Source organism: Brassica rapa, chromosome A05 (assembly GCF_000309985.2).
Source record: "Brassica rapa cultivar Chiifu-401-42 chromosome A05, CAAS_Brap_v3.01, whole genome shotgun sequence".
NCBI lineage: Eukaryota > Viridiplantae > Streptophyta > Magnoliopsida > Brassicales > Brassicaceae > Brassica > Brassica rapa.
This window is the reverse complement of record NC_024799.2, coordinates 3,549,744-3,577,307: the sequence shown is the minus strand read 5'-3', so window position 1 is coordinate 3,577,307 and position 27,564 is coordinate 3,549,744. Positions and strand designations below refer to the sequence as shown.

At 37.8% G+C, this 27,564-nt stretch overlaps 6 protein-coding genes across 7 annotated transcripts; 2 read left to right on the top strand and 4 right to left on the bottom strand.

The window, feature by feature from the left end:
• Positions 1–1,496: 1,496 nt before the first annotated feature.
• Positions 1,497–5,031, bottom strand: LOC103867087 (probable galacturonosyltransferase 7). Of its 2 annotated transcripts, none has more exons than XM_009145120.3 (9): positions 4,496–5,031; positions 4,401–4,429; positions 4,222–4,323; positions 3,868–3,934; positions 3,737–3,783; positions 3,305–3,642; positions 2,858–3,209; positions 2,240–2,776; positions 1,497–2,161 (listed from the first exon to the last, which is right to left on the bottom strand). In XM_009145120.3, the coding sequence occupies exons 1-9, from the start codon at positions 4,632–4,634 to the stop codon at positions 1,880–1,882; spliced, it is 1,893 nt and encodes a 630-aa protein (XP_009143368.1). In that variant the 5' UTR covers positions 4,635–5,031; the 3' UTR covers positions 1,497–1,879. The 2 variants fall into 2 exon arrangements, with proteins under 2 accessions (XP_009143368.1, XP_009143369.1); XM_009145121.3 differs by having other exon boundaries at positions 1,880–2,158; positions 4,496–5,017.
• Positions 5,032–5,965: 934 nt separating this feature from the next.
• LOC103867086 (ethanolamine-phosphate cytidylyltransferase) lies at positions 5,966–9,339 on the top strand. Its single transcript, XM_009145119.3, has 9 exons — positions 5,966–6,384; positions 6,943–7,112; positions 7,208–7,392; positions 7,831–7,902; positions 8,115–8,182; positions 8,421–8,541; positions 8,625–8,690; positions 8,770–8,892; positions 8,980–9,339. The coding sequence occupies exons 1-9, from the start codon at positions 6,065–6,067 to the stop codon at positions 9,049–9,051; spliced, it is 1,197 nt and encodes a 398-aa protein (XP_009143367.2). The 5' UTR covers positions 5,966–6,064; the 3' UTR covers positions 9,052–9,339.
• Positions 9,115–13,522, bottom strand: LOC103867085. The gene is made up of 2 exons (XM_009145118.3): positions 9,838–13,522; positions 9,115–9,761 (listed from the first exon to the last, which is right to left on the bottom strand). Exons 1-2 carry the CDS (start codon positions 10,126–10,128, stop codon positions 9,555–9,557), a joined length of 498 nt encoding a protein of 165 aa, XP_009143366.2. The 5' UTR covers positions 10,129–13,522; the 3' UTR covers positions 9,115–9,554.
• A 215-nt stretch (positions 13,523–13,737) lies between these two features.
• LOC103867084 (peptidyl-prolyl cis-trans isomerase CYP22) lies at positions 13,738–15,723 on the bottom strand. Its single transcript, XM_009145116.2, has 7 exons — positions 15,399–15,723; positions 15,289–15,312; positions 14,903–14,990; positions 14,730–14,822; positions 14,562–14,594; positions 14,284–14,340; positions 13,738–14,094 (listed from the first exon to the last, which is right to left on the bottom strand). Exons 1-7 carry the CDS (start codon positions 15,605–15,607, stop codon positions 13,984–13,986), a joined length of 615 nt encoding a protein of 204 aa, XP_009143364.1. The 5' UTR covers positions 15,608–15,723; the 3' UTR covers positions 13,738–13,983.
• Positions 15,724–17,092: 1,369 nt separating this feature from the next.
• LOC103867083 (sodium/pyruvate cotransporter BASS2, chloroplastic) lies at positions 17,093–19,855 on the top strand. The gene is made up of 13 exons (XM_009145115.3): positions 17,093–17,378; positions 17,470–17,572; positions 17,661–17,775; positions 17,884–17,925; positions 18,009–18,122; positions 18,212–18,274; positions 18,349–18,476; positions 18,583–18,664; positions 18,815–18,866; positions 18,955–19,052; positions 19,154–19,312; positions 19,415–19,504; positions 19,594–19,855. The coding sequence occupies exons 1-13, from the start codon at positions 17,267–17,269 to the stop codon at positions 19,669–19,671; spliced, it is 1,236 nt and encodes a 411-aa protein (XP_009143363.1). The 5' UTR covers positions 17,093–17,266; the 3' UTR covers positions 19,672–19,855.
• Positions 19,856–20,085: 230 nt separating this feature from the next.
• LOC103867082 (RNA helicase aquarius) lies at positions 20,086–26,826 on the bottom strand. Its single transcript, XM_009145114.3, has 14 exons — positions 26,334–26,826; positions 26,162–26,251; positions 25,944–26,006; positions 25,662–25,748; positions 25,421–25,573; positions 25,189–25,325; positions 24,765–24,999; positions 24,478–24,588; positions 23,266–24,324; positions 22,923–23,183; positions 22,328–22,513; positions 21,064–22,218; positions 20,608–20,961; positions 20,086–20,511 (listed from the first exon to the last, which is right to left on the bottom strand). Exons 1-14 carry the CDS (start codon positions 26,730–26,732, stop codon positions 20,302–20,304), a joined length of 4,500 nt encoding a protein of 1,499 aa, XP_009143362.1. The 5' UTR covers positions 26,733–26,826; the 3' UTR covers positions 20,086–20,301.
• Positions 26,827–27,564: the final 738 nt, after the last annotated feature.

Genomic DNA, 27,564 nt, shown 5'->3' with positions numbered 1-27,564 from the left:
TCCTTAACCCACAACCAAAAAATACACTCCGTCCTGTCCACAAGTATAAAAACATAGTTCATGCATCTTCGTGGTATCAACAACAGCACCCTTCTAACCACAAATACAAATTTTTAGTTCCTCTACATCAACAAGGTCCAACTAACTTCCAAGTCTAAAGAAAGCCCTGGGAAAAGGTTCTTCTTTCGTTACAGATCATGTTTCAAATGGGTTGGCAAAGCAAACTCCGAAGAGTTGGCCCTTTTGGCAGATAAACAGGCCAGGTTAAAACAAAGACCTGATCCAACTAAAGCAAGAACTTCTTGACATGAAGTAAGATATCAGCGAGATTGTTGAGGTTTTTGAGTGTATTAGATCTAAGGTCTAATTATGGTTCTAAATCCAGATCCCCAGCCATTGCCATTGCGGGTCCCCGACCATTGTGCTGACTCCCAAATCTAAAAAAGTTTCTTTAACCACAAACACACAATCCCCACGGTCGTATCCACACATATTAAAAATAAAAACAGGCATCTCCTACACACGAAACTTTAGCCAAACTGACCACAACCCAACTTCATGGTTTCAACCACAACACCCATGTAGCCACAACCTCTCTAACCACAACCCACCTTTATGGTTTCAACCACAACACCCATGTAGCCACACCCTCTCTAGCCACAACCCAACCACCACAACCACAAACAAGACATCCATAACCAAACTGACCATGACTTCTGAAGCGACGGAACTCGAAACGAAGCTCCCTTCGCCAGTTCTATCTCTTATATCTCTTCTCGCCTTATCTCTCACCTTCGTTGAAAAACGAAACCCACAACAAGTTACGTTTAAAAAACAACATTTATTCTGAGCCAAACCAATACGCTTCTTCTGAGCCATTAGATTTTCTTTTAAAAAATGATCCGACGGTCAGGAAAGAGACTCTAAAATCCATACAACTACTTTTACTTTTGCACCTTTTTCATTTATTCCAATTGAGAAGATATCTGGTTTGGTCTTTAAAGGGCTTTTGTGTCCACCAAAAAGACAGCTGTCTCAACAATGTGTGTCATATCATAATGTGCCTTTCAGCGTTAACAAAAGACACAAAGTGTCTCTCAGTGTAAACGTCTCTTGATATAATTGAATGTTCCACTTACGTTGACATCTCTCGCTTACAGTTTTTATATTCCTTTCGCTATCTATCGTTTGTCTATAAACAAATAAGAATGCGGTTTCTGCGTCATGTGTACACAAAAAGTGATTACGACCTTTGAGAGATAACAGTGTACTCACTGCATGAAGAATATGTTCTCTTGCTCTCTCTTTAATGCACTGCAGTAGTGTAAATACAACCAACCAAATCTGATTCCTCATCTTACTCTTAGTAGTAGCTTTTGTTTTGTATCATATGATTGATCATTTTGCATCCTATCTCGTACATCATATCATCAAATGGGCATTATGTGAATGAAAAAACATTTTAAAGTATATCCTTAGAAACGAGACATATTCACTACCAATATATAGTCAGATATCTCTATTGAAAATATAAGTAAACACACGAGGAAAGAATGGCACATCTTTTAGCCAAAAAATCATATACAACATCAAAGTCTAGTCACATCTTTTTTTTTCTTCTAATTATATCATATTAAAGCTGATTTTCAATCATCTTCATATCATGTCTCTTAAAAATCAATTAGCTAATCACTTTTAACCCACTTTTGCGTGCGTGCTCTTTCCCCCTTCAGCATTTCTTCTGCAATGCATTCGGGTTTATTCACCCCCTCTCCAAAAAAATGAGATGTCGCTTTAACCACCACTCTAAATCTTTTTTTCTTTTGCGTGTAATATGCTTCTAAAGCATTTGCCCAGTGTAGATTCCTTTGCTTTCTCATCAGGGATTCACGTTACAGTCACTCAAGAATCTATCTTCCCGGTTCAGATTCTTTCTCCAATAGCTTTTGTACTGTGGAATTCCCAGCTCTAGCCACGGCTTCATGTTCCCATTGTAGTGTAAGGTCGCTGCGTTTTTTATCGTTTGGGTGTTGATGTAGTAGTCATAACCAAGCCCTGATACAGCCCATTTGTCGTCAAGAGCATAAACTTTGTCTTGGAACGTAAGCAAAGTTGCTTGCAATGCAATTGCTTCTCTCGACTCACCTCCACCACTCATCTGCTACACAAAGAAAACCAAAGTCATTGCATACATAATCACCTACTAATCTCGCCTTTATACGTTTTCCATAACACTAACCTGTTTATAAAATTTCAGGTAGGTTTCTGAAACTCCCAGTTCCCTCCATCTAGCAAGATCAATGACATTCAATCCAGACATCCAGAGACAAGCATTCGTATCAAAACCTCCTCTCTTGAGACTCTTTAGCTGACCCAATCTCACAGAGCACGACTTCACTGCGCCATTCACTTTTCCTTCCATGTCAAGCTCCCAAAGGGGAGATAAGTCTCGCTGGACTACAACGTCATGATCCAGAACCACAATCTTTTTCAGCTTGTGAAATATCTTTGGGAGAAGATAGTGAGATTGGGAGAAAATGGATAAGTAGTATGTTCTATTCCCTTGTGCCGCCAAATTGTTGTCACCACTGGTGAAGGAGACACGGAACTCCGCAGGCAAATACAGCTTCTTCGTATCAGAATTGTCCAGCTCGAGTTTTTCAATGTTCAATACTTGAATAGCTGCTTGTTTGCAGGGATTCCTGATAAACCATTGTTTCATCGCAAAGTAGTTCTGCTCGTCTGTTAGTACATGGAAAACAAAGTTTTTACTTTCCTGTAACATCAACAACCAAACAAGAATTAGATATAAGGGTGTTCTATGGCGGCACTAAAGAAAACTATATTTAATGCATACCCTTGCGTGTAAAGCCGTTGAGTTGATCACAACGGAAGATGCAAGTATATTGTCGGAGATAATAACAAAGTGAAGCAATGAAGGATCTGAGAATTTCTCACTATCCTCAATTTCAACTGGAGCTGACTTGAAATATTCCACCGTTAGTCTCATTGACAGGCAGTGAAGACTCTTAGGCATTGTCTGTACAGCAAGCTGGTAGAGGAACACACTCTGTTTCATGTGGAAACTAGCTTCATCATCAGTCAAATCCAGGATCTGTCTCAATTTCTTGTCAACATTGTTACAGTCTACCGGGAAAGACTTTGCCTTTGAAATTACCGCTTCCATCTTCTGAAACTTTTTATCAACCCTGACAGATTCAGTGGAACGAGATGCAAAATGAGTAAAACCTTAATCTAACTATCTGTGCAAACATGCTAAAACCCAAACTGGTGAAGAACTTACTGTGGAGGGAGGTCAGCATCCGCTGAACCTTCACTAAGAATACGCTCAAACTCTTGGATGTTCTGTTTCATATCCCGAGTCAACTTGCTTTGAGAAGGCATTTTAGCAATACTTGGATAGTATGCTCTAGCCACAAACAGGAGGTCCTTCATGTGCTTCACCTTAGCATCTCTCAAGGGTTCCTTATTCTCCTCCCTCCAGAGGCAGTAGCTTCCGTATTTCAATTGACAAGTTCTCTGAGTTTCATCAGCATTTACTATCCCCCCCTGAACACCTTTGTGCGAGGCGTTTACTGTTTTCCCCTGAACACCTTTGTGCGAGGCTTTGGTTTTTGTTTTCTGTTCGGAGAATAAACCAGAATAAAGTTAACTTAAGACCATTGGTAAGAGATACAAAAATGACTACTAAAGAAACAACATAATCCATTTGTACCTTTGCAGGGGTAGGGATGGCAACAACAGCTGGGGACACTGGTAATCCTGCAGATTAATTGAGGAACCAGACGTTAAATTTGCGGATCAGAAGCGAAATAAGACACTGGGAACTTGTAAAGTAGACGAGACCTCTCTTTTTAGAATCAACGGTGCTTGTCCTATTCATATCTCTGGAATCCAAGGTTATGTCGCTTTTCTAGCATGTGGAAGAACAAAACAACAAAAGGTTAGAATCAAATCTGTTACAAACATCTCACCCCAAGGAACCAATTATTCACCTCGCCCAAAACAAGTTGAGATACATGAAGCAACATAACTCATGGATGCAATTTTTAACTTTCCAGTCACATGAGATATTCAAATAAAATAAAATAAAAATCACTCAGTTATCTAAAGTTTTGTATCATCACACAAAAGATACAAACAAGTGAGAAAAATAGAAAGTCGATGCCTTTAATATAGTGGAAACCGAAAAGGACCAACCTTGGGAAGCACTGGATTGAATCTATGGAGAACCTCATCGACTCGGACGGAGAGATCTCTCTGGGAATGTTTGGAAGCATTGACTCTGCTAAAGCTATCAAACTGATTCCAAACAAAGAAGAGCGTTACAACATTTGCCCACATAAAATAAACCATTAAAGGGAAACAGCAATGCTTACAGGAGAAGACGGCTGAACAGTGACGAATCCTGAAGAAGAGATTTTAGATATGAGTCAGATCTGAAAACAGAGATCGAGAGAGAGATGGAAGTTACCAGGAGAGTGGAAACCGTTGTGAAGGCCGAGCAAGAACGCAAGAGGAACAAGCGTTGATAAGATGATAAGAACCAATACTCCAATTACTAGAACTCTCCACCGTCGTTTTCCTCCTCCTCCTCCGCCTCCGCCTTTCATTATTATCTCTCCGGTTCAGATTCAAATCAAAATGCCTTACCAACGCATTGGATCTTCTCTCCTCGATTATTAACACTCACTCTGCCACTGCTTTCAATCTATAAGTGCTGCACTTTGCTGGATCGCATCGTCTCCTTTCCTTTGCTTTTGCTGCTACTTACACGGAAGAAGGAAGGGAAGATAGAAGACAGACAACCCAACTCTGTTTTCGCACGTGTGGAACTGTCTCTACCGTTCGATTATTTATCCAACTTGCAAGATCTATCTCCGGATTGTACCACGTGTTTTTCTCACACGGTGGTTACTTTATTTGTCATTTTGTAAATTGTTTTTATTACTTACGGTCTCCCCGACAAATCCAAAACACCGGGATGCCTGCCTATGAGGCTATGATTGGGTCAATAGATTGGGCCTCGTTTTTGTTTTAGTGGGCTGTATGATTTAGTTGTAAGCCCTATTGCTGCTATTCTACTTTGTGAGAGTAGGCATCAAACATTTTACAACAAAATATACTCTCATCATGTTGTCATTGATGTGGAAACAAACATGAGTCTAAACTGATCAAATTTCTTATATTTCCCCAGTCAATAAAGATTCATACAAGAAGAGCATGAAATCAATTCTAATAAGGTTTTAAAAATCGGTCTAGGTGGCGTCTAAGCCCCCGTCTAGACGACAACTCGATCTTATTCAGAACGATTTTAAATCCGGTTTATACCGATTTATATAATTTAAATTAGTTTAAACTGTTCTAAATCAGTTAAAATCGTTTTAAATCGATCTAAATTTATATATATATATTAAATTAAGCAACAATTTTGTTACATATCTACAAATTTGTCTAGTTTTTTTATGATTTATATATAATTTTGATAATTCATCATAATAATTTTATAATTAAATTTTAAAATTAAAATATGTCATATAAATGTATAAAATATTTAAAATAAATTAATAATTTGCTAAATCTTAAACCCCGAATAAATCGTCTAATCTTTAGTACTATATAAAGCACCGCCTAGCGATTCGATTTTTAAAACATCGATTCTGATAGTTGGTCGCAGGCAGTTGCATCTTACATCAAAGGATGTTGGATGAGTCACGAAAGAAATGCTTCCTGCAATCTCTACACGTGTAGTGTGGGAGGGGGAATCTTGATAAGACCTTTAATTCGGTTTCCGGTTTTGTCAATAAATACAACTTACAAGTTAACCAACCCAAACCACCCAATTTCGTTTCGGTTAAAGTGTTTCGGTCCGGTTCTAGCTAAAAAAAAAATTAATAAGAAAAGACTTCCCGATCCCGAGTTTCTTCCAAAGAGAAAGAAACGTCAGTGAGAAGAGAGATCCGATCTACGACTACGACCTCTGTTAATGTGAAGCAAACAAACGAAGAAAGCATCTGAGATTACCAAAAAAAACAAAGAGCAAATGGTTTGGGAGAAAGAGAAAATCGTCGGAACTTGTTTACTCGGAGGAGCCGCCTTCGCCGTCGGAGCTTCCTTCCTCCACCTCTTCCTCAACGGCGACCTTCCTCTAGGCTTAGGGCTAGGCACATGTGTGCTTTCCCCCTTCAGAAAACGCAAGCCCGTCCGCGTCTACATGGACGGTTGCTTCGACATGATGCACTACGGCCACTGCAACGCGCTAAGGCAAGCGCGTGTTCTCGGTGACCAGTTAGTCGTTGGCGTTGTTAGCGACGAAGAGATTATAGCTAATAAAGGACCGCCCGTTACTCCTCTTCATGAGAGGTAATCTCTCCTTGTTCCTCTTATTATCTAATTTCTTTTTAATTAATCCTTAACTAACTAACTAACTAGACGGATAGATCCTTTCTCCGGATATTCAAATGAGACATAAATCATGGCTTTATATCCTCATAGCAACACATGTTTAGTTAGTGTAGCATTGCTTAGCTTCCCAAAGTCCCTCTACCAAACTAATTCACCAATTAAACATGTGTTGCCACGCGTTTACTTTATATCCGCATAGCAACACATGTTTAGTTAGCATAGGATGGCTTATCTACCAAAACTAATCTCCAATTAAACATGTTTTGCCACGCGTTTACTTTATAAACGCATAGCAACACATGTTTCGTTAGTGTAGGATGGCTTATCTACCAAAACTAATCTCCAATTAAACATGTGTTGCCACGCATTTACTTTATATCTGCGTGGCAACACATGTTTAGTCAGTGTTGTGGGGTAGTTTAGCTTCTCAGAGTCCGCCTACCACTAGACCATCTCGTGTGTTATTTAGTATATCTAATTCCCTTAGGTTTGTTCTTATTTATGTTTTTGTGTTAGGATGATAATGGTGAAGGCGGTGTTTGATGAGTATCAGATTGATTACATTATCCATGGGGATGATCCTTGCGTTCTTCCCGATGGAACTGATGCTTATGCGCATGCCAAGAAGGCTGGGAGGTACAAGCAGATTAAGCGTACTGAAGGAGTTTCCAGCACTGATATCGTTGGTATAACTGAAGAAAATATACAAACTTGCATCGTTTGATGGATTAGTTTTTTTTTTTCTAAAAGTTTTGATTTTTTTTTTGCAATTTATGTGTAGGTCGTATGCTTCTTTGTGTGAGAGAAAGATCTGTTAGTGATAGTCATAACCGTTCATCTTTGCAAAGGCAGTTCAGCCATGGGCATGACAGTCCAAGGTTTAAGGACGGAGTTTCTTCTGCTGGTACTCGCGTCTCGCATTTTCTTCCTACTTCCCGCAGGATTGTTCAGTTCTCTAATGGCAAGGTATGCAAAGTCTTAAAGACTGTCCTTTTTATTAGTTCGTTAGTTGCCTCTGTATCTACCGGTTATAGTATGTGGATGTTTGTATATCTATAGCTATAGTATTTGTTGCCTTATGATTTATGATCAAGTAGGTTGAACAGGTATATGACCCTTTTTTTCCTAATAGCTATCCAAGTGGCTCTGAGCTCACTCTTTCTATGAAAGTTTCACCAATCGTTGGACGTACCTTTTAAATGTTTGTCTATATATTTCTTTCTAAAATGACACAAGGTTGCTTCACCCCTCATTTATGCTTCAACTCATACCCGCTATGTAACCTAAGATTATTTTTCTTTGATAGATTCACGTTTCCCATACTTTTGTCATTTTACTTCATCTTTTCATTCCGTTTCTCATATTGTGTTTGGAGTTGATCGATTTATATGCTTATGGTGGCAGGGGCCGGGACCTGATGCACGCATAGTTTACATAGATGGTGCGTTTGATCTTTTCCATGCTGGCCATGTTGAGGTATAGTAAGTTAACTTGGTACAATTAAATTTGTCAAGTGGTTATGCTCAGTATGCTATTCATTTCAAGATTGAGTTTGTATTTTTTGTCGACATATGGATGCTTATCATATATGTTTGTCCGCTAGTGCAACTAGAATGGCCTAAGTGACCATATCTAATGTTATTCTGCCAGTGTTGATTCTTGTTCTCGATTTATTCAATTTTGTACAGATTCTCAGGCGTGCTAGAGAGCTTGGAGACTTTCTTCTTGTTGGAATACATAATGACCAGACCGTCAGGTTCATAACGCTCATTTTTTGGCTGTCTGCTTTTATTGTGTGATTGTCTCAGTTTTTATTTAGTTATCTTTTCTTTTCATGTCCTGGCAAGTGATCATATTAATTGTTGTTGATGTTGATTTTATACAAAGATAGATAGTTCTTGTCCCATTCTGATATCTACTTTTAAGTCTTGGTAGTGTTGAGAAGTTTAGATGTGCATCTCTGCTTAATAAAATCGTCTTACGTTAATGAGCAGTGCTAAAAGAGGAGCGCACCGCCCAATCATGAATCTCCATGAAAGAAGCTTGAGTGTTCTAGCATGCCGCTATGTAGATGAGGTGATCATTGGTGCTCCATGGGAAGTGTCGAAAGATACGGTGAGCTTCTCTGCTCTCTACTTGATAATACCCAAAGTGACTTCCATGAAAAGCTGATTTTGATAGTGATTTGGATATTGCAGATCACAACATTTGACATTTCATTGGTGGTTCATGGGACAGTAGCCGAGAGCGATGACTTTCAAAGGGTAAAACTAGATTCAGATATAGTTAGGTAAAAGACAATAGAGCTGCGTTTATTAAGAATACGGTTTGATGATTTAACAGGAGGAAGAGAATCCATACGCTGTACCAATTAGCATGGGCATATTCCAAGTTCTAGAAAGCCCTCTTGATATCACAACATCCACCATAATCAGAAGGATTGTAGCCAACCATGAAGCTTATCAGGCAAGTTGCTATTCTTGTTCATTCATTCTTGTTGCTTCACTCTGACCTTTGTCTCATTCGAAATTTGTTTTGCATTGCATTTTATAGAAGCGTAATTTGAAAAAGGAAGCTAGTGAGAAGAAGTACTACGAGCAGAAGGCGTTTGTGTCTGGGGACTGATAGAATCAGAAGCTGTAGACTTCTTTAGAACTTTTTTAAAAACCATCTTCGGGATTTGAATCGGTTTCTTGCTCATCTTAGTATCGTTGTGGCGACTATAGGAGAATGTTTCTGGATGAGAGTCCAATGCTACATATGACATTCTGTTCTCTAGTTTACAGTTTACATAAATAAGGCACTGATGGTTTTAGCACCAATTGCCTTTCACTTTTTGGGATGTTTCATTCTGTTTGTAACTTTTGTTTTTGCGTTATTGCAAATATCACAGGATTGTATCTGTTTAGTGTTTACTATCTAAAAATAAAACAAGGAACTCATGTTAGAGGATAACACAAGTCAACAAAGAGATGTAATAAGACAGTTCCATGACTCATTCTTATCACTCGCAGGCATTGCAGTTAACTTGCTTATTTTGTGACTTGCTCTAAACATTACTTTGAAAAATTTTAAAAAGTAAAAAGTGTTACAACAAATCAGAGAGTAAGAAGATAGTACTAACTGAATCACAGAGACTTGAAGTAGAGGTGGTGATCAGAGAAAAGAATTCTAAAAGCTAGCTTGCATCTACACTTCAATCTAATTACAAACCCATCTCCAGATCTCTCTATCCTCATCCCTTCTCCACAATCTTCTTCTTCTTCCTCGTAAGCATCATAGTTAGTCTCTTCTTGATTGATCTCCTCCACGTGATTGTTAACCATCTTCATCGTCTGTTATTCACCAAAATTAAAGATTCTTTATTAGTACCAGAAGAGAAGAAAATGCTTTAATTACATAGCAAGCAACCTCTGTATCAGGATTCTTGGAAGCAGACGACGACGTTTCTTGCTTCGTCAAAACATGGCTCGCGGTGAGAATCTGGTCGTCGATGTTGGAGGAATGGGGTTCAGGGTGGGTGGAGCGAAGGGGAGAGGAGATAAAGATTGGGTCTTGAGAGGAGAGTCTCCTTCGTTTGGGATGATCGGACTCGTCGGAACCAGGGGAGAAGAAGGAGTCATCATAAGGTGGGGATGAGAGGCGGAGGAGTGAGAGATCAATGTCGTTCATGCTCAGAGTCTTACGTTCTTGCATCATCATGTTCTTCTTGCTTTTCCTTCTCGATTACTTCTCGTTCTTTGCTCTCTCGCTAGTTTCGTTTCTCTGAACATATAGAGAGAGAGAACGGTCAATGTAACGAACTAACGAATTTTTAAAAAGGCGCGCGTGTTTAGGTGAATCTATCCGTGTTCGGTTTAAAGATTCCGGTTCAGTTGAGAGAGAGAGAGTCTTTTATAGTAACAATTCCACACAAAGTTTTAACATCGTTTCAGTTCCACCTATATTTTAATTTATCCGACTTATTACTCTCCAATTAAAAAGATCGAAACTCGAATCCACATAGACCACGGTTCTTCATTAATTTAGTGGTTTACACTATAAACTAGATTTAAAACACTTAAACCGAACCAATACAAACCTGACCAGACATCCGATTGGTGGCAACCCGACCCAACCCATTATTCTTCACCCTCCATCTCTTGATTAATTTCAGAAACAATCCAGACAAGTAGTTAGAGAGAAAAAGAAGCTTCGTGAGGAATCAAACCTTTACTGTGTTCTTGGCTTCACACTCAAACTGATGACTGCGTTACTATGTTCTTTGATGAGCTCAAGAACATCACAGCTATGAATTGTTTAGTTCCTTCCACACGAGCTGTCACAGAAAAGGTTTGCTGATTCAAAAGGATCTAAATTTTGGAGAGGCAAGAGACAACAACAAGCATCTCCCACATGAGCTCACTCAAAGCATGCTCTTTTATAGTTTCAGTATTTTTAAGTTGTTACTTTTAGTTGTTCAACTATTTTTGCTTCACCAAAAGTGTCTTTAATGGCAGAAATTGAAACCAGAGAAACATAGTATAATAGATTAGCCATAATATTAACTGAAACATAGAAAAGGCTGAAGTTTTAAGATTAACGACTAAAATCAAAGAAGTGATTATACATATTGTTGTGTGTTCATGATTAAAGAAGCTTTTTCCTTGTCTCTGACTAGCTGCTTGAGCAATTGCCAAGCTGCCATTAAGACACTATTTAGAATCTCTCCGCCAAGTTTGTTGTCGAAGAGAGTGCAGCTCGACGAGGTTAGTCAGATTCCTTAGCTCCGACGGAGCCACACCTTTGACATTGGTTATATTTTTTAAATTAAGAAAGATGAAGCAGTAATGGTCATGAAGAAGAAGATTAGGTTGAGTTGGGTTGTCATAAGTCGGGTCAATTTTGGTTTGTTCTTATTAAATTGGTTTGTTTTGGTTTAATTAGGTTTAAATTGGGTAAAGTTTCAAATCCAAAAACATTAAACCGATTTAAATCGGCTATGTGTCGGTTTTAGTTTTTATCTAATACATTATGGAGGTTTGGGTTTTGATCTTTTTAATTGGGGAGTAATAAGTCTGATAATTTAAAATATGTGGAATTGAAACGATGTTAAAACTTTGTGTAAAATTGTTAATTATATGATACTTCTAGAGGGAAAATAGAACGTTTTACCCAACAAAAATTGGATGAAAATAAGTTTAGATGAATAAATAATAGTCATCAACGTATTGTTAACGATATTTTTTTTTAATTTAAATTAATTTATATACATAATTTAGGTAATAAATATATTAAAATTAATGTGTCAAATCAGTTCACACCTAAAATTTTAACCGTTGATGCTTGACCACAACCAATGTGTTGCGCTATATAGGCGTGTGGTCAGAAGGGTCTTTGCTGAAGATGCTACAACCTTGTCCAATACATGTTCAGACAAAGGTTAGTCTAATGATTATGTGTGTGTTTTAGTATGTTCTAACTATAAGCTTTAACAGACAGTGATGAGTTACCTTTTCGGACAAAAAAACTTATCTCAAAAAAAAACTATAGCATTTTGCATTGTTATTCCGTATTGTTGTTCCTGTTTTACATATGTTGTTATTTCGTATTGTTGTTACTGTGTTAAATGTATTGCTACTTAATGCATGCTTAAAATTTTCGAAAAAAATAATAACATATAAATTATAAATGCATTTTGCAATATAATTTCGGGGAAATTCTAACTTTATTTCAAATTTGATACTATTTTTTAAATTTACTTTTAAATGATAACTATTTTCATAAATACTTCAGTAATTAAGATTATTCTTATGAAAAAGATTAAATTAAATCTATTAAATTATTTATACATGTTTAAGAATTATTTATAGAAGTTTATAAACCTAACCACACCTCCTAAATACTAAAACCAAAACAATTAGCATTAAACTCTAAATCTGAATGTTATAATATTTTTGATTGAATATATTTCTGAAAATGGTATTCAACTTAGTGTATTTCAATTAATTTCTTTATAATATCCCTATACTTAACATAAACAATAGTTTTGTTTATTATTTAAACGTAAATAATCTGCACAAATAATGTTGAGAAAGAAATAAAAGAATTATAATTAAGCGCCAAAACCTTATTTAGACGATCTCATGCTCTACCGGACGGGTTTATTGGATTTAATCTTCTATGATTATAAGGTTTGTTATTTTCAAAAACTCTCTAAGACGAAGAGGTCTTAAAACAGAAGACAAATTCATGAATTTTGGATTTCAGATCAAAATAATCATCATTCTGAAAAGGTTCTTTATCATCATGAGAATATTGTTTATCATCCTGAAAAAGAACACTACTAGAAGAATTTTGCGGTTGATGAGTTTACATCATCTTCATTGTCATCATCATAAGCAGAGTTAACATTGTTTTCCATAAATATGATGGTAAACATACACCACTGAAGGAGGAAGAAAATGAAATAGATAAGCATAATTGGTAAATAATCAAATTAAGATTAAAAGTAGATATAAGGTAAAAACATAAGTTGTCTAACAAGAGACATTTGGAAGTATTTATATTCACACACTTCTATAAACTGCGAGAAAGAATCAGTTCTATGAATCCATGTTTAGTTTCCAGGACAAAAGAAATGAGGGTGTAGTATTAAAAACATAATAATGACATACAAAATAGTTTGAAAATGTTAGCTATATATGATTAGATAGAATCTCATTATCTTATATGGTTTCTGAAACCGAGAATGTTCATTTGTTTAGTCTGTTTAGCAACTTAATGAGGTGAACATGAAGCTTATTTGTTTGGATGAATGTTTTTATAAGTTAGATCATTGTAATATATTCTAAGAAAACAAATCTCTAAAAAATAAAACATTAGAAGAACATGGATTTTTCAGATAATCATTGTCTTTGTTGAGCTAACAAAACAAAGCTCTTTGTTTTGTTGCAATAACAGCAACAGAAATGACTGCAAGGTCAGCTTGCTACAGAGAAAGATAGCAAAGTATGGTTCGAAGTCTGCAAAGAAGAAGCCATTGGGACAGTGTCTTAACACAGTCAATGTGGACTAAAACACCACTTGGTCGACGGATCGGGACTACACCTGGACGTTCTGCTATCTCTGGTGGAAAAGATTTTAGAGAAAGAGGCAATGCTGTGATACCTTTGAACTATGTTGCTCTTCGGATAAGAAGATTGAAGATAGAATACTCAAAAGGGAAGGGGTTTTAGAGTTCTAGATTAAGCTATAGAGCCTACATTACATACTGATGAGCTAAAGACTTGTTTTGTGTTTCTCTTTCTAATGAACTTTTACAAATATTAGTAGCTATGAATATAAAATGGCTCATTTTCACTCATAAGTTAATGATTTCTAAAACAAAGTTTACAAGTGGCTTTGCTTTGGGAAATGATGACAACTAAAGTGAAAGAAAAACTAAATGACAAACGTTTAGCTTCTGTCACACATGCGTAAGGTTTATAACTATAAAATAAAGCTTTGGCCTCTCACTACATTCCCTCCTTCAAAAGACTCTGTTTTTCAAGTTTTTCTCATTTGCTAAAAAGCATTTCACATCTCCCCACACTCTGTAATGACAACAGCAAGCTTAGGACGGTTGTTTGGTCCAACAGCCACGTTCTCAATCTTCCGCACCACCAATAAACCATCTCCAAGAACTCTCTGTACATCAAAAAGAACAATTTGCAATGAGTCATAACAACACTGTTACCAAGGGTTCATCAGTCAATGCTTCTGCTTCAACTAAGTTTTTCCTTCCTAGTAAGACAGTCTCAGTAATTACCACACAGAGAGAACTAAGCTTCTTGGTCTAATAATCATGCAATACTTGGATGTGGAAAGAGGACATACCCCAAAGACAACATGCTTGTTGTCAAGCCAGTCGCATTTTGAACAGCTGATGAAGAACTGCAATTCCAAGAGCAAAAGGTTTAAATTATAGACTAAATGAGAACATTGTAAAGTCTAACCAGCTACTAACACATCCTACTTCTTTTTTAACGCCTTAAAATTTTATAAATTTAGATTAGCATCACAGTGCAAGAGCAGAATACATCAAATGCTCGCTGCTTTGCATCATCCACACATGTAAGTAAGTAAGGCCGCTATAACAAGGAGACTGAAACTACCTGGCACCCATTTGTGTCTGGCCCACTATTTGCCTACAAACAAAATATAAAGAGAGCCGCAATATTAGTGATCAAAACTCATGAGTACTATAGCAAAGACAGAGTTTTGACATTTACTACACATTTAAGGAAGAAAAATTTATAAAATTTCAAAGCTAAAAAGCAAACCATGGAGAGCAATCCTGGTCCAGTATGTTTGGCAGTAAAGTTTTCATCATCGAACTTGTGGCCATAGATTGACATGCATCCACTCCCATCATTCTGCCGAGTTTAACAAATGTTGAACACTTAGTAAGAAGAGAGAAATTTGAGGCTACATGTAAATATAAAGGGCACTTAACCTTGAGAAAGTCACCACTTTGAATCATAAAATCTTTGATGACTCTGTGAAACTGACACTCTTTGTAACCAAGAGGCTTCCCAGCCTTTCTGCATTCCACACCACCAAAGCAACCGAGACAAACCCGATTAATCAAGATGAGAGAGTAAGTACTCAGAGCTGTCCACTCATCACTCTCTCTCAATTAGCCTAAATACAGTTTAGATCTTAAGCTTTAGCTAGCAAAGTGCAAGAAACATGCCTAAACAACACAAACTCTAGACTGAAGCATGAAAGAAGCAACAAGTGCAAGACTTTTCTGCTCTAAAACCTCTCATAAATCTATTGAAGCGATGCAATATAGAGGAACAAGAAGCAAGAGCAAAAAGGTAAGAAGATGGAGCATACCTGAGTTCACCAGTACAGAACTGCCTGAAAGTTGAAAGGACAAGACTTTACTTAAGAATCAGAGGATACATAGAAGAAGAAGTAAAAGAGAGAAGAGAAGAGAAGAGGACCTGAAGTTTTCAGCTGTTTTGGGGGCAATGTCAGCGAAAAGCTCCATCTTGATACGACCAGCAGGGATACCACCAATAGAGACGTCGAAGAAGACGACTGGATTTTTAGGGTTGGGTGGTCTGACGTGCCACTCCACGTTTCCACCTCCGCTTGAAGGCAGAGATGCTGATGCTGCTGTTGGTCCAGCCACGATTCCTCCAGAACTCATCAGAACTCAAACGTTTCTTCTTCTCTCTCACTGACTTCGGAAACAAAAAAGAGAGAGACTTTCTTCTTCTTTCTCTCTATGATCAATCGATCCGATTCGATTCTCTTTACTTTTTGGCAATGTTTTTAAACCCGATCCCGACACAGAACCGGACGACTTACCGGGTTGCTGGATCACTGGTTCGATCACGGGTGAACCGCGGATTGATAAATGAATTAATTTTATTATATAATAATATATCAGCTATGTAAATAAAAATATAGAAACTAAAGTTTAATATTTTCTAATTTTTTTTAAAACATAAAATAATAGTTTGGATATGTATATATTTTATGTTTAAAAACATTTAGAAAATACTTAACTTTAGTTTTTATATTTTTATTTTCATTTGACATACAAAATATCAAAAAAATAGTTTAAACTATTTAAAATTTTCTCTAACAACGTAAGAGTTATGACATCTAAAATAAATCCAAACATAACATTTATAAATATTTAAATATTTAAAAGTCTAATGTGAATAATAAATTAAACTACAAATACAAAATAAACCAAAAGTAAGATCCTTGTAATAAATTATCAATAACGGAAATAAACTAACACCAAATCACATCAATTAATTTTGATTCTCTCTACCATCGTTCACTTTATTCTCTTTAGGTGATATAGTGAAATCTTCATCAAAATCTAAAAAACAAAAATATTAAAATAAATAAGAAAACCTAATTTCTTTTTTTTTGTCAGTACCTAACTTCTTAATTGGAAACTTAGAATATAAAACATAATCTAAAAACATAATAAAAAACTAAAAAAAAAACGAAGTAAAAAGTTATTTATTGGTTCGACCGATGGTTCAACCGGTGCCGGGTTCCGGGTTTTATCGGGTTTTTGCGGATTTTTGCGGTTTTTTAATATTGGATTTTTCACAAAACCCAAACCAAATTTTTTCTGGATCACCGGATTTACCGGTTCAACTGCGGATCCGGGTCGGGTTTCAAAACACTGCTAGTTTTCGGTATTCCGACCAACGCTTAAACAAAACAGTAGTGAGAAAGCTGTTCTGTCTTATTGGGCTCTAACTTGGGCTTCGAAGCTAACTGGTGAAATTTGCAATAAAACCCTCCAACGTTTTATTTATTTCCAAAAAGCCGGTAAAAAACAACGAATTGCATTTTATGATCGAATCGATTCTCTTTGTTCTCTCTCTCAGTTCTTCCGACCAACGCCTAAACAAAACAGTAGTGGTCCGAGAAAGACAGCTGTTCTATCTTATTGGGCTTAGATTCGTAACTTACTTGGGCTTCAAATCTAAGTATCAAAATTTTGCAATAAAACCCTCCAACTTTCTATTTACTTCCAAAATGTTGCAAAAAAAACGAATTGCATTTTTAATCTTTTTTTTTTTAACATGTTGCATGTCAAAAATAAAACTGATGCGTTACATAACTTTTCATGAGATATTTTGCAGATAGGATTCTGGAGATTTCCTAAAAAAAATGAGTGGCTCATCTCATTTCCCACCAAATCACATAACAAGGGCGGACTCCTCCTCCTCCTCCTCTCCACAAAACCCTTTTAATTTTCCTCCTGTGTTTTTGGAGTCATCTTCTCTCTTTTTCTCAAAGTCTCTTTCTCTGTGATCCTCCTTAAACCCTTCCCATGACCATGGCCTCTCTTTCCAGAGTTTTGCCTACTGATGCCAGAGTAAGGATCCAATGCACTTCCCGCCTTCCTTCTCTTACCACAAGGAGATCTCAGGCCCAATCTTTAGGTATATAATAACAAAGATCCTCTAGTTTTTTTACAAAGTCTCTCTCTTTTTTTGTATGTTTGCTGAATCATTCTTGTGTGTGTGTTTTCAGATTCTATCAAGTTGTTTCCTGTTGGTAAAACTGGAGTAAGTTTGAGGGTTCAGAGCAGTAAACCTTTAAGCTCTGTCTTTGCTCTTGAATCAGCTTCCTCCAGGTATTTTTTTTGTCCTCTAGTTAGATGTGTGTTGAGTGTAAAGTTAGATCCACTTTTAGATTTTAAGATGTTCATTTTAATTTTACAGGAGCAGCAAGGTTGTTTGCAATGCTGCTGCAGATCTGTCAGGTGAAAGCAGTCCTAAGGAACTTAGCCAGTACGAGAAGACTATTGAGCTTTTGACCACTCTTTTCCCACTTTGGGTACTTTCTACTACTCTACTTTGATGAACTCTATATATGCATGCATTTTATTTCTCACCATGGTTAATATGTGATGCCTTTTTTTTTTTTTTTTTTTTTGGTGTGCAGGTTATTTTGGGAACACTTGTTGGCATCTTCAAGCCATCTCTGGTATGCTTTTTTATTTGTTTGATCTATAATACCAATTTGTGTTTTCTCCTTGTGCTAATAGATTATGTGTTTTTTTTTTGTAGGTGACATGGTTGGAAACAGATCTATTCACTCTAGGTCTTGGGTTTCTCATGCTCTCCATGGGGCTAACTCTTACCTTTGAAGATTTCAGAAGGTGTTTACGTAATCCATGGACGGTGAGACCCAATGAATGAACCATTGATGTATTGATTATTTACTCTTTACATACATTTCTCCTTTTAACGTTTTTGGAGTCTTTATGCAGGTTGGTGTTGGTTTTCTTGCTCAGTACATGATCAAGCCAGTGCTAGGTTTTCTCATTGCAATGGTATGTTAGTGTTTATCACATCAACTTTGATGAGGAGCCAACTAAATACAAACATTTTCTGTTTTTTTTTTTAGACACTTAAGCTTTCAGCACCTCTTGCAACTGGTCTTATCCTGGTATCATGCTGCCCTGGAGGACAAGCGTCCAATGTTGCAACCTATATCTCCAAGGGAAACGTTGCGCTCTCTGTACTCATGACAACGTATATATATATATACTTCTACGTTCACTTGTTTGTTCTTGAATGTGGTTGGACGCTTTAGTTTCTTTTTTTCTTTTATATATAATATGTTCTTTAATATTTGTAGGTGTTCAACTATTGGGGCTATTATAATGACTCCTCTTCTCACTAAGCTTCTTGCTGGCCAGCTTGTTCCCGTTGATGCTGCTGTGAGTTTTCTCTTTCCAACTTATTTTGCTTAATTATAAGATACATTTCATTAAGCCAAAACATTAAGTTATTGCATGGTTAAAGCAGAAGGAAGCACAGTAGATCCCACTTTGTTTATATCACTTATGGATCCACTTTGTTTGTATCAGGGACTTGCTCTTAGCACTTTTCAAGTAGTGTTGGTGCCTACTATAGTTGGAGGTAAGTATTGTTCTCAGATGTTTCTAGAACAATGAATTTTTGTATGACTCCTTAGGGACTTGATGTCTTTTTATGCATTGTGTGACAGTTCTGGCCAATGAGTTCTTTCCTAAGTTCACGTCGAAGATTATATCAGTGACGCCTCTAATCGGAGTCATTCTCACCACTCTTCTCTGTGCTAGCCCTGTAAGTAAATTCATACAACTAGAAAACATTTCTTTATTGAATGTTTAGGAGTGAAAGTAGTATTGACTCTTGATTTTTTTGTTTTTTGATCTTGTGAAAAGATTGGACAAGTTTCAGAGGTTTTGAAAACACAAGGAGCTCAGCTTATACTCCCTGTGGCACTCCTTCATGCTGCAGCCTTTGCTATTGGCTATTGGATTTCAAAGTTCTCTTTCGGCGAGTCTACTTCCCGTACCATTTCTATAGAGTGTGGAATGCAAGTAAGTTGCTTTTTTTCCTACGCCAATGTATATATTGCCATTTTGTGTTAATGTTACAAGTTCTTATTGAGAAACTCTATTGTTGTTTTTTATGAACCGCAGAGTTCAGCGCTGGGGTTCTTGCTAGCGCAAAAGCATTTCACAAATCCTCTTGTGGCTGTTCCTTCTGCAGTCAGTGTCGTCTGCATGGCTGTAAGTTTATCATAGGCATTGTTTTGTTGAACCAAGTGTAGTTTATGTTCAGCTGCATTGTTGTAACTATGTTTGATTGAATTATGCAGCTCGGTGGAAGTGGCTTAGCCGTGTTCTGGAGAAACCAACCGATTCCTGAAGATGACAAGGATGACTTCAAAGAGTGAAGTAGGAATTATCTATTTGTGTGGATTGTTGTAATGTTTGTAGACTTGCTCCCTTGGGTTTTTATTGAAAGACATAAAACAAGATCTGTGTTAGGAAGACAAAAGCAAGATCTTGCATGTTGAATTTGTGGTCAATTTTTGTTTAATTATCATGCTGAACTATCCATTTACTAGTACTACTGTATTTGCAAGTCATCGCTTCTGCTGAGCCAAGGTATCCGTTTTGGACTTTGTGTACAAGCTAGCCCCAAGACTTGAGCAAAAACACATTAAACTAGCTTGGAATGACTGACGTGATTACATCCAAGACCATTATCCCATTACTCTCCCAACATTTGAAGATGCCTATCAGATTCTGTACGAATGCAGCACCTCAGCACCAGGCTTGTGTTTATCAGACACAAATAACATCTCTTTTAAGTCTTAACTTATCTCAGGAGTTGAGTATTTTGATTTAGAATCCAACGAAATGAAAACTCAAATACAAGTGTAACAAAGACAAAGTCGGTGGGGAAGCCATGCATGTTAGTTTACTACTTCACCAGAATTTACTCAGTACAATTTAAGAAAATATCTTACATTAAGCAAACAAATGATCTGATCCTTCTTTTACCCATTCGAACCTCTCTTCTAGTTCTCATCAGCCTTTCCATTCTCACTGCTAACTCCATTGTCCACCTCCATCTCCGTCGATGTTTCATCAACTACGCCATCTAACTCTGGCTGCACCGTCTTCTCAGATTCACCATCTTCACCTACAACTGAATCACTCTTCATGTCCTGATTACCGTCTTCGATTTGTGGCATGTTATTCTGGTATTGCTCGTACACGCCTTGTGCCTGTCCCTCCCAAAAGATATTAACATACATTAAACAAACCAGTTTCCAAACAAAACAAAATTAGTTATCCAAGTAAAACTAGTTTCGTGTCTTTACCTTGTAGAACTCGTTCATCCTGTCGTGAACTATGTGTGCCATCTCTTCAACATCATGAACAAGATAAGAATTTCCAACTTCCTCCACCGCACGATCCGTATAAGCTGATGTGTTCTCGCTCAGGTTGAGGCCGAGCCTATCGGGTCTTTTCAGAAGAAGTTGAAACGTAGGTTGCAGTTCATAGCACTGTTCAAAGAGAGAGCGGCGGCAGAACACATACAGTCCGAGCCTAGCACGCGACATTGCAACTACCAACCTTCTCACATCACGTAAATGCCCAACAAAGCGTGTTCGTACAAGTGACAGCAAAATAAAGTCATTCTGCTGTCCTTGGAACTTGTCCACTGTGGTCACCTGAGTAAATAACAAAACGGAGACAATCAGAACACCAAAATAGATTTGGAAGCATTATATAACTATCATATGAGTATCTAATGTATACTTTAGATAATTTACCTTGCTAGGTGGGCCGATGAAAGCATAGGGAACACATCGACGGTTGATAACATCACGGATTAAGAGCTTCTGACCATTATATGTCGTCAATATTGATATCTTGTTAGCAGGATATCCCAGCAATCTCATGTATATATAGACACTGACGATATATTCCGCTTCTCCCTGATTTTGATAAAACCATGGAGATGGTGTTGACTCTCCTCTCCCTTCGTAATCAGGCACATTAATCAACTGATAGTCGTATGAGAATCCAGCGTTTGCTCTATGAAAGACGGGTGCTTCCTTAACAATGGAAAGATCTCCCAAGTCTCTGTATCTCCAGTTGTACAGTTTGGCTAAGCTTGGCCTGGCTCTTCCTTGAGCATTAAGCTCGATATACGGAATACCAAGACGCACAAACCTCGTGAACAGACTCTGATCCATGTGACTGTATTTCTGGAAAGCCATATTTTTCACCACGGGAGGAAGCTGGTGGTGATCACCAATCAGGATACAGCGCTTGAGTCGTGCATGGCCATCTTCTTGCCTCTGAAGCAACATTGGTATGAAAGTCTCAATTTCCAGAATCTGAGCACTTTCTTCCATCAGTAAGTTGTCATACTTGAACCCCAACTTAAGAAAATCTCTCCTCTTTAATGCTGCATGAGTACACGTCATTGCTACAATCTTTGCTTGTTTGGTCATCAGGTAATTTGCTCTATCCGCAGTTGATTTGAGCAGTTCAAAGGCCCTACACTCTTCTAGCTCTTGGAACACGGTCTTGAGATGAGAGAAACAACCTGTAGCTGCCCTCATGTCTTTCTCAAATGACTCCCCACTAAAAACAGGCTTAGGCGTGTCTGAGAAGAACTCTTTGAACGGGAAGCGATCTTGAACAAAAGATGGATTGTTTTCATTTCCAGCACAAGCAGCCAGAAATAGCTCCCAACGCGAGTAGACATGAAGCAACCAGAAATACCCAGCGGTTTCACAAGTATAACCTACATCCTCTGGAATTTGAAGAGATCTTGCTAGTCTCTCAACCTCGCTGAGCAGTTCTAAACGTCGAACAAGCATGGCATTGACACGGCCTTGTCTGCTAAAGTCGAGATCAGTGGCAAGCTCTTGTTCACCTTGACCCAAACGAAGTAGATACCGCGCTGGCACATCCCTCTGGAAAACCAAACCATGCAACATTTGTATGTCAGAACCCGTTAAAGTTTTAAACCATAAGATACTACTCCGTATAATAAAAAAGTACGCATAGAGATGCCAGCAGTACCTCCATTATCTTCTCAAAAAGATCATTCAGAGCCTGATTAGAATGAGTGATAATCAAGGTCCTTTGAGAAGGACAGTTGTGATATAGCACATTTAAGATTTGCACTGCTGTATCAGTCTTTCCGGTACCCGGTGGACCAACAACCATAGTGAGCCCAGGCTGAATACCAGAGATAATCGCTCCAACCTGCAGGACAATAGTAGGTATGGTTTGATCACAACTTGTAACTAAAAATCATACACCTTGAATCCTAACCATATGTTGAATAGCATGAGGTAAAAATGTTTTTGAACATCGGGTAAAAACTTTCTCCGAACAAAATTGAGTAGCATGAGAACAAATATCGTTCAAAGAGACGAACCAGAACCAAAACCAAATGCTTTACTATACACAATGAGGCGGCATAAATATGATGCGTAGCATTCTCGTATACTTCTTCTATAAGGACATATGAATTCTAAGATGATCAATTTCTCATTATTCAAAGAAGTTTCACGAATAACAAAAGCTTATGAGCATAGGCAGCACAATATAATAACCAAATGGTCCTAATAAAATGAGTATACTGTTCTGAGGATGTAGAGAATAATAGTACCTGCGTAGGTGTAAATTTAACTGAGTTCTGCTTCGGCTGGTCCTGAGGATAAGGCCCTGGGTCAGGTGGGGTATATGCCTCAACGATAAGTTTCTCCTTTGGGGATACATCCACCATATCAGCATTGTCTGCTGGATTTATTTCAGATATCTTATTTCCAGAAAGAGCATTAGCATTCCCTTTTAGTGTCTTTGGAAGAGTGATTCTAAAGGGAGGCCTTGGATCCAGAACTTCACCGCCATCAGAATTGACGAAAGATACCTAACATGCAAGAGTTATGTGAGACATGGAAAAAGAAGCAGTTTTACATTAAACCATATACCACCAGAAAATAATTACTAACCTCATAATCTGGAAAACTTTCACTGAGATGATTTGCATCAAGGAAAGTATCTTTGAAGTCCACAGTTTTCAATAGGTTTGGCATATTAGGCCACTGTGCAGCAGAAGGGTTTCCATACCCAAGAAATACGTTATGCAACCACTCCGGGACAATACAATATTCATTCATGAGATCTCTGATAGATTCCAGAATAGCCTTGAAGTTGTTCTCTTTTGGTTTCCTCCTCATTAGCACATTAAATGTGCCATACACATCCTCAGCACCTTTTTCAGCAATGTCTGTAACATCTATGTGATACTGCGCAGCATCTAAAGCGACGGTCACAGTCCTCATTTCACCTTTTGGGGGTTTCCATTCATCCCGTTTAACTTTTCCACTAAAATCATTCATCAGATTTCCTTCCTCGTCACGGATCTCAATGACTTCACAACCACGAACATACTGAAGCCCAAGCCTCTGTGGCACTGTAGCTTTATCAGCTTCCTCTGCACCTAATGGCTCAAATGAAGGGCGTATACAAAGCAAAAACAGTACATCATGCTCTTTAAGGGAATTCCATTCAGATCTAATCTGCGTTCTGTAACTCTTAATACTGAAGGTAACTTCTGCAGTCACAGATGATGGCTTCTCTTCTCCGATATTAGGCTGCTTCACCTGAGCGATTTTGAATCCATTAATCGGAACGGCCATTCGTGACCAACCACGAAAAGCCGTTTCTCCCTCGTTATCTATGTGTGCAAGAAGATGTGGTACAGCTTCCTGAATATCTTCACGAATCTCATAGGTAGATTCTAGACGGAAGAGATTGAAGTTTCTAAGGAGGTAATCGTGGAGTGTTAGAAACTGAAGATTAAGCTTTGGGAGAGCAAGGCAACCTTCCCCAGAATAGTTAATGCTTGGAATAACACTTTCGTCCCACATGATTTGCTCATTTGGGTACAAGGGCAGAGCGTTTATGGCTTCTTTCTGAGACTGTTGCTTCTCAAAGGAGGAGACAACGACCTCAGTCAGAAAATCCTTACTATCTGCCCAAGGATCATTTCTTGAAACCAGTTTAAGCTGCACAAAAGCAGATCAAAATGAGGTTTAATGCAGGTGACAAGGTGTATTATTGTCGTGAGTGAAACTATAACTGAACAGCAGTATATTAATTAAAAAAAAAAAACAGTAGCAGCAAGATTCCATTAAGATGTGAACCTTCCAGAAATGTACCTTTGAGCAGACAACATCCCTTAAATCTTCAAGAGAAAGCGCAGACAATCTCCTGCGAAGATCAGAACTCTTGTGAACCGAACCAATATTAGCCAAAGCCACATCTCGCAACTGCAGCAAACAAGATAACAAAGAAATTTTAGACTTTAGAGAAGGCAACCCCAAAATATTATTAGTGAATAAAGGAAGACAGCAGATCGAAGGCTTCAAATTCCATAATTAACAAAATAAAAACGTAGTACGCAAAACTAACTATCTATTCAAAAAACATGGTTAGCAGGATATACCTTGGGTATTTTCTTAAAGGCAAGTAGCTGAAACGCCATAAAACGATCGTAATGAAATTGAAGTGCTTCATCATCAGTTAATTGTGTTCCATCATGATCCTTAATCTCAAACTTTTCGTAGAACTGTAACAAGTCAACTAATTGGGCGAAAAGCTTCCCCTTTTCATGTTTGTATAGGACACTCAGTCGACATTTGGCAACAACTGCTATATCCGCCACAAGAGGTCTTAAGTATCTGTAATAGTTAGAGATAGAGACAGACAAAATAAGGTCGAGTAAATGAATGGTACAGAGAGATAGACACAGCGTATCTAGATGCTATAAAGGAGATACTACCAGGACCAAAAAACACCTACAACGCAGAACACAGGTATGACCTACTACAAATAACTTGCAAAGAGGCCTTGGTGTGAAATACTAATACCTTCTTGTTGGAAGTTGGTTCAGCATATCAATGAGAAATTCCATGAATCTCTCGCAATATAAGACAGAAGAATCATCGACCAATTGAAGTCCAGCAGTATCATCACCCTCATCCGCAAAAACTCCGTGATCAAGAACCTGGAATAAAATAAATAAGTATGAACCTTGCATAGCTACGCGAAAATAATTGATGAACATAGACCACCTCAGCCTAATAAAAACAGGCATATTACCTCGACAAATTCTTCTATTAGGCTTCGCACAAAATTTGCTTCAGGTGATGAGGATGGATCAAACTGCTCTCCCTTTGACATTGCCTCAGCTGCCCACTTCTTTGACAACCTCTTCCACTTTTTTATTAGATCAGGTTGAAGGCAGAGCTCCATCTACAGTTGTGAAAATCAATGATGATATCAGATCCATTACGAAACACTATACCATCTTTAACAAAAGCTGTGTGAAGTTATTCCCTACCTGGAAACGTCCATAAGACAAGCTGTGCCAAGATTGCAATCCTGCTAGACTTAGAACAGTCTCATTAACCACCGCGTCTTCCAAACTCTGTAAACATCACGCAGATAAGGATATTGAAGAAAACCAAAAATAGCAAAAAAGATACGATCTTCGCAGAAACGTGAAACAAAAGGTTGTACGAAGTAGCACACAGTTTAACTGCTTACAATATAATGTATTTAGGACCTTGGGCATGTGCTTGCTACCGATATAACAAAATTACATTCAAGAAATAGAACAAACCTGGAAAGCATTGATCATGAAGACCAGATAATTTGTCTTCTCAGCAATAGTCAAGTCTCTTCCCTACAATGGTAACCCAAAGACAACATGAAAAAACAAATGGTTTAACACTTTAGTGATTATAATTTATCACTATCCCCCCCCCCCAAATCTATTAGCAAAGTCTAAAGCAGTGATATGTGAATCCATTAAAGCACAAGTAGAAGAAGTCCACACACCTCTTTAAGGCGAAGAACCTTCTGAAGAAACTTCTTGAAAAGATCTTCACGATCATGAAAGCAAATCCAAGCCGCCACATTCTCCCGAAACTACAAAAGCCAATTCAAACTCCATTGTTTCATCAAATCATTCACAAACAGTCATATACACAACGAGAGCAAAAAACTCTACCTTCTCGTTAATCATAAGAATCATCGACATAACATGCTCAAACGTCGCCGTCTCGGGATCGAAATTAGGCCACAGATAGTTCTCCAAGTACTGGCTCACTTCCAGAACCATCACCCGCTGCAGCGGAACCGGTTTACGGCCGCTAACCACCTTCAGCTCCGTCGCGTAAATCTCCTTCACAACCTCCGGATCGAACGGTTTCTCAGGCATCTCGCCGCCGGTCTTGATCCAGCTCTCCTCGGCGATCTTCGTCAGCCTGTCGTGCTGGATCTCCGATAGAGTGATGGAGCTCGGGAGATTGGATCCAGGCTTGGACTCGAGCGGCTTGTCAGCGAGTGGATACTCGGCGACTCTGTGGCGCTTGAAGTCGTAGGTGCCTGTTCCGTAGACCTTCGTCATCTTCGCGCGGAAGGTGGATGAGATAGTTACGGTTACGGCGGGGGATGTTTAGGGCTTAAGCCTTGGCGGAGGAGAGAGAGAGAGAGGTTCGTCGAACGTATAAGATAAAGGCGGTATTAACGACCCGACCCGACCCGAGTATATAGGCAGCTGGAGTTGGGCCGAGATTTGGGCTCGATGAGTGTTTTTAGTCAAAATATCAAACCAAACCGGAAACCGAAGATTTTTTTCGATTCGTACCGGAGTAATATTTTAATTTGTCCCGTACGTAGCAAAAGCATTCTAGACATTTAGTGAAGAACACTCTTTTGATATATTCTTTTCAATTTCCAAGAGGGCAAACAAAGCACCTCGACTTGCAAAAAAAAAAAAGAGCAATAGATTGAACTGAAATGACTTGCTTTGTTTACTCTCCTGGGTATAAATTGTTACTTGTAAGTTGTAACGATGCTATTGCAAACTATGTAAAGTGAGTATCTTAACTTATTAGTGTTAATATATTAAAATTTTAGTTATTACTAGGGTCTTTGTCCGGGCTACGCCCGGGTAAATTTCTTCTTATAATTTTTAATTAATTTTAGTTTGTTTATTTTTTTATAAAAGCATGCATATATATTATTTAAAATTGACTACCAAAAATATAAGTAATAATACGCAAGTTAATTTATTATGTTGTCCAACGAATTTGAAATGAATAAACTGAGGGGTTGATTGGTAATGGTGGTAAATGTTTTAAACATCCAATTTTTTCTAATTTTTTTTTTAAAAGCAATCATATTTTAGCTTTTAAAATTAAAGATACAGTATAAACAATTTTTTCAAAAAATAATAT